Source organism: Salvelinus sp. IW2-2015, linkage group LG35, assembly GCF_002910315.2.
Source record: "Salvelinus sp. IW2-2015 linkage group LG35, ASM291031v2, whole genome shotgun sequence".
NCBI lineage: Eukaryota > Metazoa > Chordata > Actinopteri > Salmoniformes > Salmonidae > Salvelinus > Salvelinus sp. IW2-2015.
In genome coordinates, this window is record NC_036874.1 from 19,864,253 (window position 1) to 19,878,879 (window position 14,627).

General features: G+C 41.6%; 1 protein-coding gene across 3 annotated transcripts in view; it reads left to right on the forward strand.

Annotated features, from left to right (window-relative positions):
* Nucleotides 1-64: 64 nt before the first annotated feature.
* LOC111959010 (CTP synthase 1) overlaps nt 65-14,627 on the forward strand; it is a 22,330-nt gene continuing 7,767 nt past the window's right edge. The window contains exons 1-10 of one of the 3 annotated variants that reach the window (XM_023980408.2): nt 65-205; nt 6,214-6,394; nt 6,501-6,671; nt 6,867-6,967; nt 7,238-7,354; nt 7,643-7,726; nt 7,814-7,894; nt 8,052-8,203; nt 11,999-12,131; nt 13,996-14,084. In XM_023980408.2, the coding sequence (XP_023836176.1) occupies nt 6,229-6,394; nt 6,501-6,671; nt 6,867-6,967; nt 7,238-7,354; nt 7,643-7,726; nt 7,814-7,894; nt 8,052-8,203; nt 11,999-12,131; nt 13,996-14,084 (1,094 nt within the window). In that variant the 5' untranslated portion in view covers nt 65-205; nt 6,214-6,228. Of the gene's footprint in view, nt 206-252; nt 286-1,890; nt 1,970-6,213; nt 6,395-6,500; nt 6,672-6,866; nt 6,968-7,237; nt 7,355-7,642; nt 7,727-7,813; nt 7,895-8,051; nt 8,204-11,998; nt 12,132-13,995; nt 14,085-14,627 lie in introns of those variants that run through there. The other 2 variants (XM_023980406.2, XM_023980407.2) reach the window with 2 other exon arrangements.

Consider the following 14,627-nt stretch of genomic DNA (forward strand, 5'->3'; position numbering starts at 1 on the left):
CGTTGCTCAAGTCCTGCTCATGAGTGTTTACTGTGCAGTGCGCAGCAAATTGTACATCATTTGGCTGGGCTGCAGGCAAAGTCAATCCTTTCACTTTGTAATATGTAAATCATAGCATTCAATTCTGCCTTGTTTATGCGGCTACGACGTCCTCTTTTGTGTCAGTTTACGCCACACGTGTACCAACACAGAAGAACGTGCGCAGGCAAGTAGTAACAATATCGTTCATGACACAGAATACATGAAGAATTAACTTTATACCATTTCATGTGTGATCCTCATGGGGTTTGTGCGAAATATTTAATCTGTATTTGTATAATTCGGTGAGTTCAAGTCGAGTAGAAGCTAGCTACGAGCTTGCTGTGCTAACTACACCAGATAGTTAGCAAGACAGCTACGGATTATTATAGTAGTTTGATCAAGTGAGGTCGACTGTTGCAATGATGCAACGGTAATGGACTCTGCCAGTGGTGATAAAGTCATTTTACATCGCTAGCTAGCGAGATCATGTAAGAACCAGCGAACCTGGCTGGCTATACTTGTCATATCATGTGATTATATTTTAGTGTATAAACAATACGATCTAAACAGAAACAATGTGATTGCCATGAGGAATTCGCAATTCACAATTCATATTCAACTGTAGTGCCATTTTTATTTCCCGCCATTGGATTTCCGCAATTGTGACAAGTTGAAACTGGGTGAACAACCCGTCTCGAGCACCAGACAAAATAAACTACAGCCACATAGAACACTATAGTAGTTAGAAGTGAACATACAAACATGAACGGCTTTCATGTAATAGAGGAGATCCAAACACTACGGTGGGTGTATTACAGCTACCATGACATGATTGAATGTTATGGTGCTTTCAAGACAACTGGGAATTCGGGAAGATTCGAGAGGTAATGAGGTCAAATCATTACAGTGCTGTTCAGGTCGGAAGGTATGAGCTCTAGAAAGATTCCCGAGTTTCCGACTTAGAATTCCGATTTGGATGAGTGTTACACGATTTTTCACCTTCGAAACAGATTTTTTTTTCTCAGAGTTTCCAGTTGTCTTGAACGGACAGAAGTCGGATATTTCCGAGTTCCCAGTTTAGTTTGAATGCGGCATTAGGTTAACGTTACATTATTTCAATGAAGACTAAGATGTCAGGGAAAACGAATTGCCTCGATCCATCTAACTTGTAGTGTATTATGACAACAAGTACTTTGCCATTTATATCATTCATTACGAGAGGTCGACCGATTATGATTTTTCAAATGCAATATTTTTGGAGGACCAAAAAAAACCATACCGATTAATCGGCCGATTTATATTTGTAATAATGACAATTACAACAATACTGAATGAACAATGAACACTTATTTTAACATAATAAATAAAATAAAATCTATTTAGTCTCAAATAAATAATGAAACATGTTCAATTTGGTTTAAATAATGCAAAAACACAGTGTTGGAGAAGAAAGTAAAAGTGCAATATGTGCCATGTAAAAAAGCTAACATTTAAGTTCCTTGCTCAGAACATGAGAACATATGAAAGCTGGTGGTTCAATATTCTCAGTTAAGAAGTTTTAGGTTGTAATTATTATAGGAATTATGACGCGTCGACTATTTCTCTCTATACCATTTGTATTAGAGGTCGACCGATTCATCGGAATGGCCGATTGATTAGGGCCGATTTCAAGTTTTCATAACAATCGGAAATCGGTATTTTTGGACACCTTTATTTAATCTTTATTTAACTAGGCAAGTCAGTTAAGAACACATTCTTATTTTCAATGACGGCCTAGGAACAGTGGGTTAACTGCCTCTTTCAGGGGCAGAACGACAGATGTTTACCTTGTCAGCTCGGGGGATTCAATCTTGCAACCTTACAGTTCACTAGTCCAAAGCTCAAACCACCTGATTACATTGCACTCCACGAGGTGCCTGCCTGTTACGCGAATGCAGTAGAAGCCAAGGTAAGTTGCTCGCTAGCATTAAACTTATCTTATAAAAAATAATCAATCAATCATAATCACTAGTTAACTACACATGGTTGATGATATTACTAGTTTATCTAGCGTGTCCTGCGTTGCATATAATCGACGCGGTGCGTATCGTTGCTCCAATGTGTACCTAACCATAAWCATCAATGCCTTTCTTAAAATCAATACACAGAAGTATATATTTTTAAACCTGCATATTTAGCTAAAAGAAATTCAGGTTAGCAGGCAATATTAACGAGGTGAAATTGTGTCACTTCTCTTGCGTTCATTGCACGCAGAGTCAGTGTATATGCAACAGTTTGGGCCGCCTAATTTGCCATAATTTTACGTAATTATGACATAACAATGAAGGTTGTTCAATGTAACAGGAATATTTAGACTTATGGATGCCACCCGTTAGATAAAATACGGAACGGTTCCGTATTTCACTGAAAGAATAAACGTTTTGTTTTCGAGATGATAGTTTCCGGATTCTACCATATTAATGACCTACGGCTCGTATTTCTGTGTGTTATTATGTTATAACTAAGTCTATGATTTGATAGAGCAGTCTGACTGAGTGGTGGTAGGCACCAGCAGGCTCGTAAGCATTCATTCAAACAGCACTTTCCTGCGTTTTGCCAGAAGCTCTTCGCAATGCTTCAAGCCTATCAACTCCCGAGATTAGGCTGGTGTAACCGATGTGAAATGGCTAGCTAGTTAGCGGGGTGCGCGCTAATAGCGTTTCAAACGTCACTCGCTCTGAGACTTGGAGTAGTTATTCCCCTTGCTCTGCATGGGTAACGCTGCTTCGAGGGTGGCTGTTGTCGTTGTGTTCCTGGTTCGAGCCCAGGTAGGAGCGAGGAGAGGGATGGAAGCTATACTGTTACACTAGCAATACTAAAGTGCCTATAAGAACATCCAATAGTCAAAGGTTAATGAAATACAAATGGTATAGAGAGAAATAGTCCTATAATTCCTATAATAACTACAACCTTAAACTTCTTACCTGGGAATATTGAAGACTCATGTTAAAAGGAACCACCAGCTTTCATATGTTCTCATGTTCTGAGCAAGGAACTTAAACGTTAGCTTTCTTACATGCCACATATTGCACTTTTACTTTCTTTTACTTTGTTTTTGCATTATTTAAACCAAATTGAACATGTTTCATTATTTATTTGAGCCTAAATTGATTTTATTGATGTATTATATTAAGTTAAAATAAGTGTTCATTCAGTATTGTTGTAATTGTCATTATCACAAATACATTTTTAAAAATCGGCCGATTAATCTGTATCGGCTTTTTTGGTCCTCCAATAATCGGTATCGGTATCGGCGTTGAAAAATCTTAATCGGTTGACCTCTAATTTTGACTGTTCCCTCTACACCGGTGGCCACCAACCGGTTGATCTCCAAGACATTCGTAGTCGATCGCCAAACATATCTGTAAAAAAACAAAAAACAACGCTGAAGTCTTGCGTTCCAATTTGTATTTATTCATCTAGCGCTGTTGGCGGTAGGTGCACGATTCAGCTGCCTTCCGCACCAGATAGGTGAGGTGTTCCCATTTGGACTCATTTCATGTGTCTGAAGGTTAAACTCTGCCTTCCCAGTGAGCAAGAGGACAATTACATTAGAGTGTCTAGTTTGAGAAACAGACGCCTCACAAGTCCTCAACTGGCAGCTTCATTAAATAGTACCCGCAAAACACCAGTCTCAACGTCAACAGTGAAGAGGCGACTCCGGGATGCTAGCCTTCTAGGCAGAGTTGCAAAGGGAAAAAAGCCATACCTCAGACTGGCCAATAAGAAGAAAAGATTAAGATGGGCAAAAAAACACAGACACTGGACCGAGGAACTCTGCCTAGAAGGCCAGCATCCCGGAGTCGCCTCTTCACTGTTGACGTTGAGACTGGTGTTTTCCTTGGCATTGCACATAGTTATCTTAGGCTTGTGTGCGGCTACTCGGCCATGGAAACGCATTTCATGAAGCTACAAATGAACAGTTATTGTGCTGACGTTGCTTCCAGAGGCAGTTTGGAACTCGGTAGTGAGTGTTGCAACCGAGAACAGACGTTTTTTATGCGCTTCAGCACTTGGCGGTCCCGTTCTGTGAGGTTGTGTGGCCCACCACTTTGCGGCTGAGCCGTTGTTGTTCCGAGATGTTTCCATTGCATGCCGTCTATTTTCAGTTTAGGATACTTTGCGAACTGCTAGTGCCATTTAGAATTGATTAGCCTAGGCTATAACCCCCCTAAACATCCACACTGAAAATATGCAAAAGCATTATTTTGATAAAGAAAGCGTATTTTCAACTGAATCATTAAGCCTGGACCTACTCACCAAACAGATGTTGGCTCAAACTGCTTAGACTAGTATAGTAGGAGGTAGGATAGTCAAACCTTTACCTGTAGTAGTGCTGAGCGATAAATTATTTTTGAGGTCTGTTCGGTTTCTGTTCTATTATTAAAAAAGAATCCCGGTTTTTGGTTTCGTAAGATTTTTTTAAACGTTAAATGCACTATCCATTTTGCGGGTTGAATGCTTTAACACAGAATAAAACAAATAATAAACGGCTCATGATGGTAAACTTCTCACTTATTAACCGTAATGTATTCACATAATTTTTTTTTTAATATTTCATTTGCGTTTATTACATTTTGGTTTATTTGATGACTTTATTATTTCATTCCAAGTCATAATCTCATTTCTATAGAGCTGCTGCTGCCTATGCTGTCTGACAAAAACACAATTTTAGTAGTTCTTCAATGTAAATAAGGCATACTTTTATGAATGCTGAGTAAGTACCAACTATCAATCACTTAGGTACCTCTTCAAGCAACTGCTCTCTATCCCTCTCGATCATGCGTTCTCCTGTCTGTCCACCACACAGACCGGAAAAGTATACGCGCAATGGATTTTGGTCATTGTAGTTAATGAGCACGTTTTCTGTGCTTAACTACACTGAACAAATATATAAACGCAACAAGTGTTGGTTTCATGAGCTGAAATAAAAGATCCCAGAAATGTCCTATACGCACAATTTGGTGCACAAAGTTGTTTACATCCCTGTTAGTGTGCATTTCTTTTTTGCCAAGATAATCTATCCACCTGACAGGTGTGGCATATCAAGAAGCTGATTAAACAGCATGATTATTACCCAGGTGCACCTTGTGCTGGGGACAATAAAAGGCTGCGCTAAAATGTGCAGTTTTGTCACACAACACAATGCCACAGATGTCTCAAGTTTTGAGGGAGTGTGCAATTGTCATGCTGACTGCAGGAATGTCTGCAAGAACCGCAGACCACGTGTAACCATGCCAGCCCAGGATCTCCACCTCCGGCTTCTTCAACAGCGGGATCGTCTGAGACCAGCCATCCGGACCGTTGATGAAACTCGGGGTTTGCACAACTGAAGAATTTCTGCACAAACCGTTTCAGTGAAGATCATCTGCGTGCTTGTTGTCCTCACCAGGGTCGTAACCGACTTCAGTGGGCAAATGCTCACCTTCAATAGCCAATGGCGCTCTGGAGAAGTGTGCTCTTCACAGATGAATACTGGTTTCAACTGTACCGGGCAGATGGCGAGTGGTTTTAATGTTGTGAACCGAGAACCCAACCGCCACTATGGGGCAATGGTATGGGCAGGCATAAGCTACGGACAACAAACACAATTGCATTTTATCGATGGCAAATTGAATGCGCAGACGAGATCCTGAGGCACATTGTCATGCCAATCATCCGCCGCCATCATATGATTCAGCATGAAAATGCACAGCCCCATGTCGCAAAAGGATCTGTAGATGATTCATGGAAGCTGAAAATGTCCCAGTTCTTCCATGGCCTGCATACTCACCTGACATGTCACCCATTTGAGCATGTGTGGGATGCTCTGGATCGAAGTGGTCCAATTCCCGCCAATATCTAGCAACTTTGCACAGCCATTGAAGAGGAGTGGGACAACATTCCACAGGCCACAATCAACAGCCTTATCAACTCTATGCGAAGGAGATGTTGCGTGAGGCAAATGGTGGTCACACCAGATACTGACTGGTTTTCTGATCCCTGTCCCGACCTTGAGGTCACAGAAAGAAACAATTGAACCGACGTCTCAGTTGTTTTAAAAACTGTACAATAACAGACATTTCGGTTAATCGCTCAGCATTAACCTATAGGGATATTGCGAACATGTTTTCTGTTGTCTAACATTGATTGTCATCTTCTATTTGTTTCTAGGTTTCACATGCCACTATGAAGTACATCTTGGTCACTGGAGGTGTCATATCCGGAATTGGAAAGGGCATCATTGCCAGTAGTGTGGGCTTAATCCTGAAGTCCTGTGGTCTGCATGTGACTGCCATCAAAATCGACCCCTACATCAACATTGATGCTGGCACCTTCTCACCTTATGAACATGGTGAGTGCATTTGGGTGGTGAGTTCTCTCAGACTAAAGCATTTAATCTGTGAGGGCTAGGCCAATGCATGCCTATCTAATTGACTTGAGCTGTATCACCCATCCAGGTGAAGTGTTTGTGTTGGACGATGGAGGTGAGGTGGACCTGGATTTAGGAAACTACGAGCGCTTCCTGGACATCAGGTTAACCAGGGACAACAACCTGACCACCGGCAAAATCTACCAGTCAGTCATCAACAAGGAGAGGAGGGGAGACTACCTGGGCAAAACTGTACAGGGTGAGCGAGAGCACAAGGGTTCTCCGCTAGGCAAGGGGCATTGGGGATTAGGGCAACACCTGGAAACCTATGACATCACTCCTAGTTGTTGTGTTGATTTGTAAGGGTCTCTCCGTTGTCCTTTTTTCTATGCCGATCTCGAGTTTCTGCGGATGCTGATTCTATTTTGCTGATGTTTTTTCTCTCATATCTCAGTGGTGCCACACATCACAGATGCCATTCAGGAGTGGGTGGTGAAGCAGGCCAAGATCTCAGTGGATGACGATGGGGTGGAGCCACAAGTCTGTGTTATAGAGGTACGAGCCACAGTGTAGTCAAGTTTGTCTTATTATGGGTCATTCGTTATAGGCCATTGTGATTGTCCCCATGCAGTTGTTATTGGTGTCTGGTTTCAGCCAGGGATTGTTAAGCTGGGTCATATTCATTAGGACACACTGTAGCAACACATTTCAAAATGTTCTGCAATGGAAAACGAGCAGTTCAGATTGTACCTTCCCATTTCAGATGGTTTCTTGCGTTTTTGCCTAGTGAATGTTGAGGTCTCAGGCTGTCCTCTGTGTTGGTAGTTGGGAGGCACTGTGGGAGACATTGAGAGCATGCCATTTATCGAGGCCTTCAGACAGTTCCAGTTCAAGGTGAAGAGGGATAACTTCTGCAACATTCACGTCAGCTTAGTCCCACAGGTAAGAGCTTTAACACACACACACGCGCAGAGTAGGGCTTGTTTGAAAGCCGATTTCAGCGTTGTGACAAAGCACATCTGTACCAAAAGTGTCCAAAACATTGTCAGCCATTTACTGCATTAATACATACACACACAATTAAATCAGAACACAGTCTCTTACATAAGCATTGTAAAACGTCATGAACACTTTAACTTAGTCTCAAAAGTACATCAGTTGTGTTTCAAGTAAAAGGTTTTACAATGATGCTTAACTGAGAACTGAAATGTAAATTTTTTCTGCCTTTAGCCCAGTGCCACAGGAGAACAGAAGACTAAACCCACCCAGAACAGTGTCCGAGAGCTCCGTGGACTAGGACTCTCCCCAGATCTGGTGAGTTAGATACTCCCTCATCCTTTTGCCTTGGGACTCTTGGAATTGGCTAACTATGGCAAGGTGTTTCTCCTAATGTATTTTCAGATCATGTGCCGCTGTGCGACACCTCTGGAGAACGCTGTCAAAGAGAAGATATCCATGTTCTGCCACGTAGAGCCCACGCAGGTAAGGCCTTCTCTGTCCGTGACGCATTTCCGTTTTCCGTCGCGTGCCTAAATGAACACAACCCAGAAAAAGGTTAATGTAACGTCAACCAGCAACATTTCATATACTTTTGAAAAACGTAATCCGATTCTTATGCTTTTCTCTCCCTGTCCCCAAGGTGATCTGCGTGGCAGATGTGTCGTCCATCTACAGAGTACCCCTACTATTGGAGGACCAGGGGGTGGTGGGTTATATCTGCCAGCGGCTGGACCTGCCTATTGAGATGAGGGCCAGGAAGATGCTCACCAAGTGGAAGGAGATGTCCGACAGGTGAAGGGGACCCCTGGCTCACCCCGTGGCCATGTGGGAGTTGTAGTCCAGTTGGACTGTTTATGGCAGAAATAGGCTTCTGAATGTAGCACTATTCTACTGTAGTACAATAGTGATGGGGAAACAAAGCTTCCCGAAGCATTGAGGCTTTCCAGCCAATTGTGTTGAAATACTGTAGGTTCATTACTCAAGGTTTTACTCAATACAGCGTACACTAGTGGCACCTGCTGGTCAAAATAATTTAGAGCAGCAAAATTATTATAAATTATTATAGATGACGTCCCAAACGCCGTATCGCACGTAGTGTAGCCTTTTGTCTTCAACCAAAAGCAATAGTAAACCAGTCAGGTGGTTGTGCAACGAAACAAAGCTTAGGACATCATTGATCTCGTGCCTCTGATAAAGTGATACAGGCATCGACACACTGCTTTCAAGTAGACTGCTCTGTGATTTCGACGCATGCTTCGGAGCTCCGGTATCAAATGTAACATCACTATAGTACAACATATGACAAGGTTACTGTGGAACTTAGATTTGTACTACATGCTGACATAGGGCCAGATTCAGACTCACTTCTCAGTAGTTGGTATTCAGACTGACCTTATGCAGGTGCATAACGGGCTTTGCAGGTGTGGTTCCCTTGCGCGCGCTGAATAAATGTAATTCAACTGCTGAAATCCCTCTCACTTGCTGGCCGACAGATTTCCTCATGAGGTTTTCATTCAAGAGGGTTTTCAGTACAGTTATCTAAAGTCATCCCTTTAAATGTGGTGTACCTTTAATTTTTTACAGTTAAGAATATTAGGGATCAATGAAAGAAAGCCACGTGGGCCTAAATAGACTTCTCCTTTTCAGCACCAATTGGTAGATGTAAAAAATACTCTGATCTTGTATATTATTTAGTGTTATGAAAGTATTTATGAATCATAATTTACGCACAAAATATATTGGTGAATCAAAAAATTGTGTTTTTTTGGGGGCATTTTATTAGGATCCCCATTAGCTGTTGCAAAAGCAGCAGCTACTCTTCCTGGGGTCCACACAAAACATGAAACATGATACAGAATGACATAATACAGAACATCAATAGACAAGAACAGCTCAAGGACAGAACTACATACATTGATTCATTCTGAAAGTTGCCATATTCAATTGTTCAATCCATGAAATATTAGAAGGTGAAAAAATGCACATTAGTCCTATAAATCTACCCTAATAATCCTTACTAATCATGGAACTGTGTTGACAATGTTGCTGTCGGCCATTTCTGTATGGACCTCGCTGTGTGCACAGGGGCATTGTCATGCTGAGACAGGAAAGGGCCTTCCCCAAACTGTTGCCACAAAGTTGGAAATATAGAATCATCTAGAATGTCATTGGATGCTGTAGCGTTAAGATTTCCCTTCACTGGAGACCATGAAAAACAACCCCAGAACATTATTCCTCCTCCACCAAACTTTACAGTTGACACTATGCATTGGGTCAGGTAGAGTTCTCCTGGCATCAGCCAAACACAGATTTGTCCGTCGGACTGCCAGATGGTGAAGCGTGATTCATTACTCCAGAGAATGCGTTTCCACTGCTCCAGAGTCCAATGGCGGCGAGCTTTACACCACTCCAGCCAACGCTTGGCATTGAGCATGGTGATCTTAGGTTTGTGTGCAGCTACTCGATCATGGAAACCCATTTCATGAAGCTCCCGACGAACAGATCTTGTGCTGATGTTGCTTCCAGAGGCAGTTTGTAATTCGGTAGTGAGTGTTGCAACCGAGGACAGACAATTTTTACACGCTACGCATTTCACATTTCACTACCACTTCGCGGCTGAGCCATTGTTGCTCCTAGACGTTTCCACTTCACAAATCACAGCACATACAGTTGGCCGGGGCAGCTCTAGCAGGGCAGAAATTTTACGAACTGACTTGTTGGAAAGATGGCATCCTATGACGGTGCCACGTTGAAAGTCACTGAGATCTTCAGTAAGTCCATTCTACTGCCAATTTTTGTCTATGGAGATTGCATGGCTGTATGCTCGATTTTATACACCTGTCAGCAACGGGTGTGGCTGAAATAGCCGAATCCACTAATTTGAAAGGGTGTCTACATACTTCCTGCCATGTAGTGTACTGTCACGCCCTGACCTTAGAGATCCCTGTTTATTCTCTATATTTTGGTTAGGTCAGGGTGTGACTAGGGTGGGTACTCTAGTTTTTGTATATCTATGTTTTCTTTTTCTTTGTTGGCCTAGTATGGTTCCCAATCAGAGGCAGCTGTCTATCGTTGTCTCTGATTGGGGATCATACTTAGGCAGCCCTTTTTCCCACCTTCAGTTGTGGGATCTTGTCTTTGTTTGGTTGCATGTATTTTGCACGACGAAGCTTTTCGTTCGTTGTGTTGTTTATTGGTTTTTTTCCGCTGGTTCACATTTAAATAAAGTATGATGAACCCAAATCACGCTGCGCCTTCGTCTACCCTTAACGAGGAACGTTACATGTACGTTAGCCTAATATGATCCACTATTGCTAGCGATTCTCAGGAACAACCACATGAGTGTGAAAGAGGAAAGAAAGGTAAACTGATGATGTAATGGAATGATGCAAAATGTAAGGAAACTAACACAAGTCGTTGACATTTATAGATTTATGTCGTTATAACTGACGGTGGCTACCTATAGTGTTTAATACAAATTGTTTTTTTTTAAATACAGTAAAAAGTCCAGGCAAATAATTAAAACATTCTAGAAATCATAAATCAACTCCAGGTTTGGTGCTATACTGTCATTGGTGCATGGCTTCAGAAGCCTATAGCTTGGGTCTCCAAATTCCATCTGAAGTTATAAGGCCACCATTTCATATCGGTGACTTTGGAAAAGGTGATATATTGATTTGCTTCAGTTTGCTGCCATATTTGTATTTATTATGGATCTCCATTAGCTAATCAGCAAATAAAAGCAAATAAAATCAAATGTTATTGGTCGCATACACATATTTAGCAGCGGCTACTCTTCCTAGGGTCCAGCAAAATTAAGGCGGTTATACAATTTTTTTAAACATTACAATACATTTCACAACACATTAAATGTGTGCCCTCAGGACACTATTCTACTACCACAAATCTACAACACAAAATCCACACGTGCATGTGTGTATATTGCGTATGTTATCGTGTGTCTGTGTGTGTGTGTTTCCATATGACTGGGTTCACATTTGTCAACACAGTCTCCAGCGATCATAAGGTAAAATAGATCTAAAACAACACTGTCATTTATTTTTACGATCCCCTCATCCAAACAGCTTACATGTTTACCTAGCTCTTATCAATAGCTCTTATCAATTTGTAAATTACAGTACATGGAGAATGGTGTTATTTCTATCTGATAAAATAAAGTAGATGTTCCAATTGGAACTGACAAGTTGCTCGACCTTATTCATCATTTCATCGTGCCTAAAGGTGGTGGAATTATGAGGGAATTAAGTCAAGGTCGGAATACTGTTAGACACACCTCCGCCACACCTTCATTTCTTTGATCTCCACCCAAAATGAAAAGCGGGTTGAATAGCATGCTATTCTCATGCTTAAGTTAAAGGTCAGAATGCGCGTATAGAGAGAAATGCATAAAATGGGAATTATGTTCCATTTATGCACGATTAACTCGGGTTGGAATTTCCCCGTACTGTTTTGGGAGTCTCACCCTGGTTTGATTGAGTATTTTACCCTGTTTTAGTCTAAAATATATATTGACCTGATTTCCCCAGGGTCCTCGGAACATGTTGGAACTAAACTGTCTCCTCTCAGGTCTGACCGACTCCTGGAACATGTGTCCATCGCCCTGGTAGGGAAGTACACAAAGTTCTCTGACTCATATGCCTCTGTCATCAAGGCCCTGGAGCACTCAGCCCTCGCCATCAACCACAAACTAGAGATCAAGGTATGGAACACAGTCACATTCACCCATGCTCCCTCTTTGAATTGTGATAATGTTACTTCCATCCAGTGCCGTCTCCTAGCCTTTTTGAAGGCTTAAGATTTTATTGCTCTCCCTCTTGGCAGTGAATCATTTTTTTTTTTGTCGTGTTAAAGTGCATTTCATGCAATTCTACTTATTTTGCCATAGGGCAGAGAAATATTTTTGCAGTTTTAAAGAACATTTCCTGCAGTTCTACACATTTTGCCATGACTTATGCCATGTTCAAAAAAAAAAAAAAATGTATTCGAAAGTCAGCAGCTACTCTTCCTGGGTCCAAACATATTAAATCACTTACATTACTTATAAAACAAAATATAAAACAGTACATCATATAACATTATTACACCACCACATATCTATAGTACAAAATGTTTAATACCACCATACAACAATATCACAATGTATGCATGTGTCTACCTTTGTGTGTCTTTTCACAGTCTCCGTTGTTGTGTTTTTACCTGTTTAAAAAAAATATATATATATATCTGATTCTACTGCTTGCATCAGTTACCCGATGTGGAATAGAGTTCCATGTAGTCATGGCTCTATGTAGTACTGTGCACCTCCCATAGTCTGTTCTGGACTTGGGGACTGTAAAACTTGTTCACACATCTTACAAAAACAAGTAGTGATGAAGTCAATCTCTCTTCCACTTTGAGCCATGAGAGGTTGACATGCATGTCATTAATGTTAGCTCTCCGTGTACTTTTTAAGGGCCAGCTGTGCTGCCCTGTTCTGAGCCAACTGCAATTTTTCTAAGTCCCTCTGTGGCACCTGACCACACGACTGAACAGTAGTCCAGGTGCGACAAAACTAGGGCCTGTAGGACCTGCCTGGTTGATAGTGTTGTTAAGAAGGCAGAGCAGCGCTTTCTTTATGGACAGACTTCTCCCCTTCTTAGCTAGTGTTGTATCAATATGTTTTGACCATGACAGTTTACAATCCAGGGTTACTCCAAGAAGTTTAGTTACCTCAACTTGCTCAATTTCAACATTATTCATTACGAGATATAGTTGAGGTTTAGTGAATAATTTGTTCCAAATACAATGCTTTTAGTTTTGGAAATATTTTGGACATACTTATCCCTTGCCACTCATTCTGAAACAAACTGCCGCTCTTTAAGTGTTGCAGTCATTTCAGTCCCTGTAGTAGCTGACATGTATAGTGTTGAGTCATCCGCATACTTAAGCCAGTGATATGTCGTTAGTAAAGATTGGGAAAAAGTAGTGAGAGTGACTGGTGAGATTGACTAACAAAATGAATGGAGGCCCCCTGGAGTTCCGGGCCCCTGGGCACATGCCTTGTGTGCCCGGTCGGTAATTTGGTGATGATTTGGTGACAATTACTACAAGATTTAGATATCTGGCTAGATTACCTTACCTAGAAATCCCCCCCAAAAATTGCTGACGGGCTAATTGAGTGACTGTGGAAAACTGCTGGTGCACTCCCAAATGTTGAAATTCTACCTTGTGTATTCTACTTTCTCTAAATTTCAACTGTAAATTGAGACCCTGACTTGAGTTCCTGCAAAACATAATTCGAGGGGGGGGGGGGGATTGGAGGCCCCCTAGCGACTGCAGGTCCCTACGCGCAGCATCTGTGTCTAGGAAGAGGCGGCTCTGCTTACATCGGTGGCATTGATGTTGTCTTTTGTGCTATAACCAAACCTTGCTTGTCCTTAGGCAAAGGATTTTTGAGAAGCTCTGTTCTAATGGACTGTGTTAAATATGGCCTCCCGTGATATGTTATAATAACAAAGACGATTACTGTATGTCATGTTCTTATGCCACCCACCTCCCACTGACCCTCCGTCTTCCTCTTGCAGTTCATCGACTCTGCAGACCTAGAGTCAAATACACTGCAGGAGGAGCCTGTGAAGTACCACGAGGCCTGGCAGAAACTCTGCAGTGCTGAGTGAGTCTACAGCGAAATACCTACAATGAGTATACGAAACATTAAGAACACCTGCTCTTTCCATGACAGACCGACCAGTTGAAATGCATTATTGATGTCGCTTGTTAAATCCACTTCAAACAGTGTAGATAAAGGGGAGGAGACAGGTGAAGGAAGGATTTTTAAGCCTTGAGACAATTGAGACATGGGTTGTGTGTGTGCGTGTATTGTTGGATTCCGGAGTAAACTTTGAACATTTGTTATACTCGGTGTCAGGACCCGGTGCGAGAAACAGTCACTAATAATCGTCAGAACCCAGAAGATGAGGCAGACACAGCAGTACTAGAGATGGTGGTTTAATTAAAGAACAAAATCTTCAGGCAAAGAAATTAATCCACAATGTCCAAAAATAAAGCCAAAAGGCACAAAATGGAAATCCTCCAAAATACAAAAGAAACTCCACAAAGTGGTAAAAAAACAGCAGGGAAAAACAAACCTCAAAAGACTACTCAAATAATACACAAGAACTAAACCAGAGAACCTCTGGAAAATCCAACAAGAGGA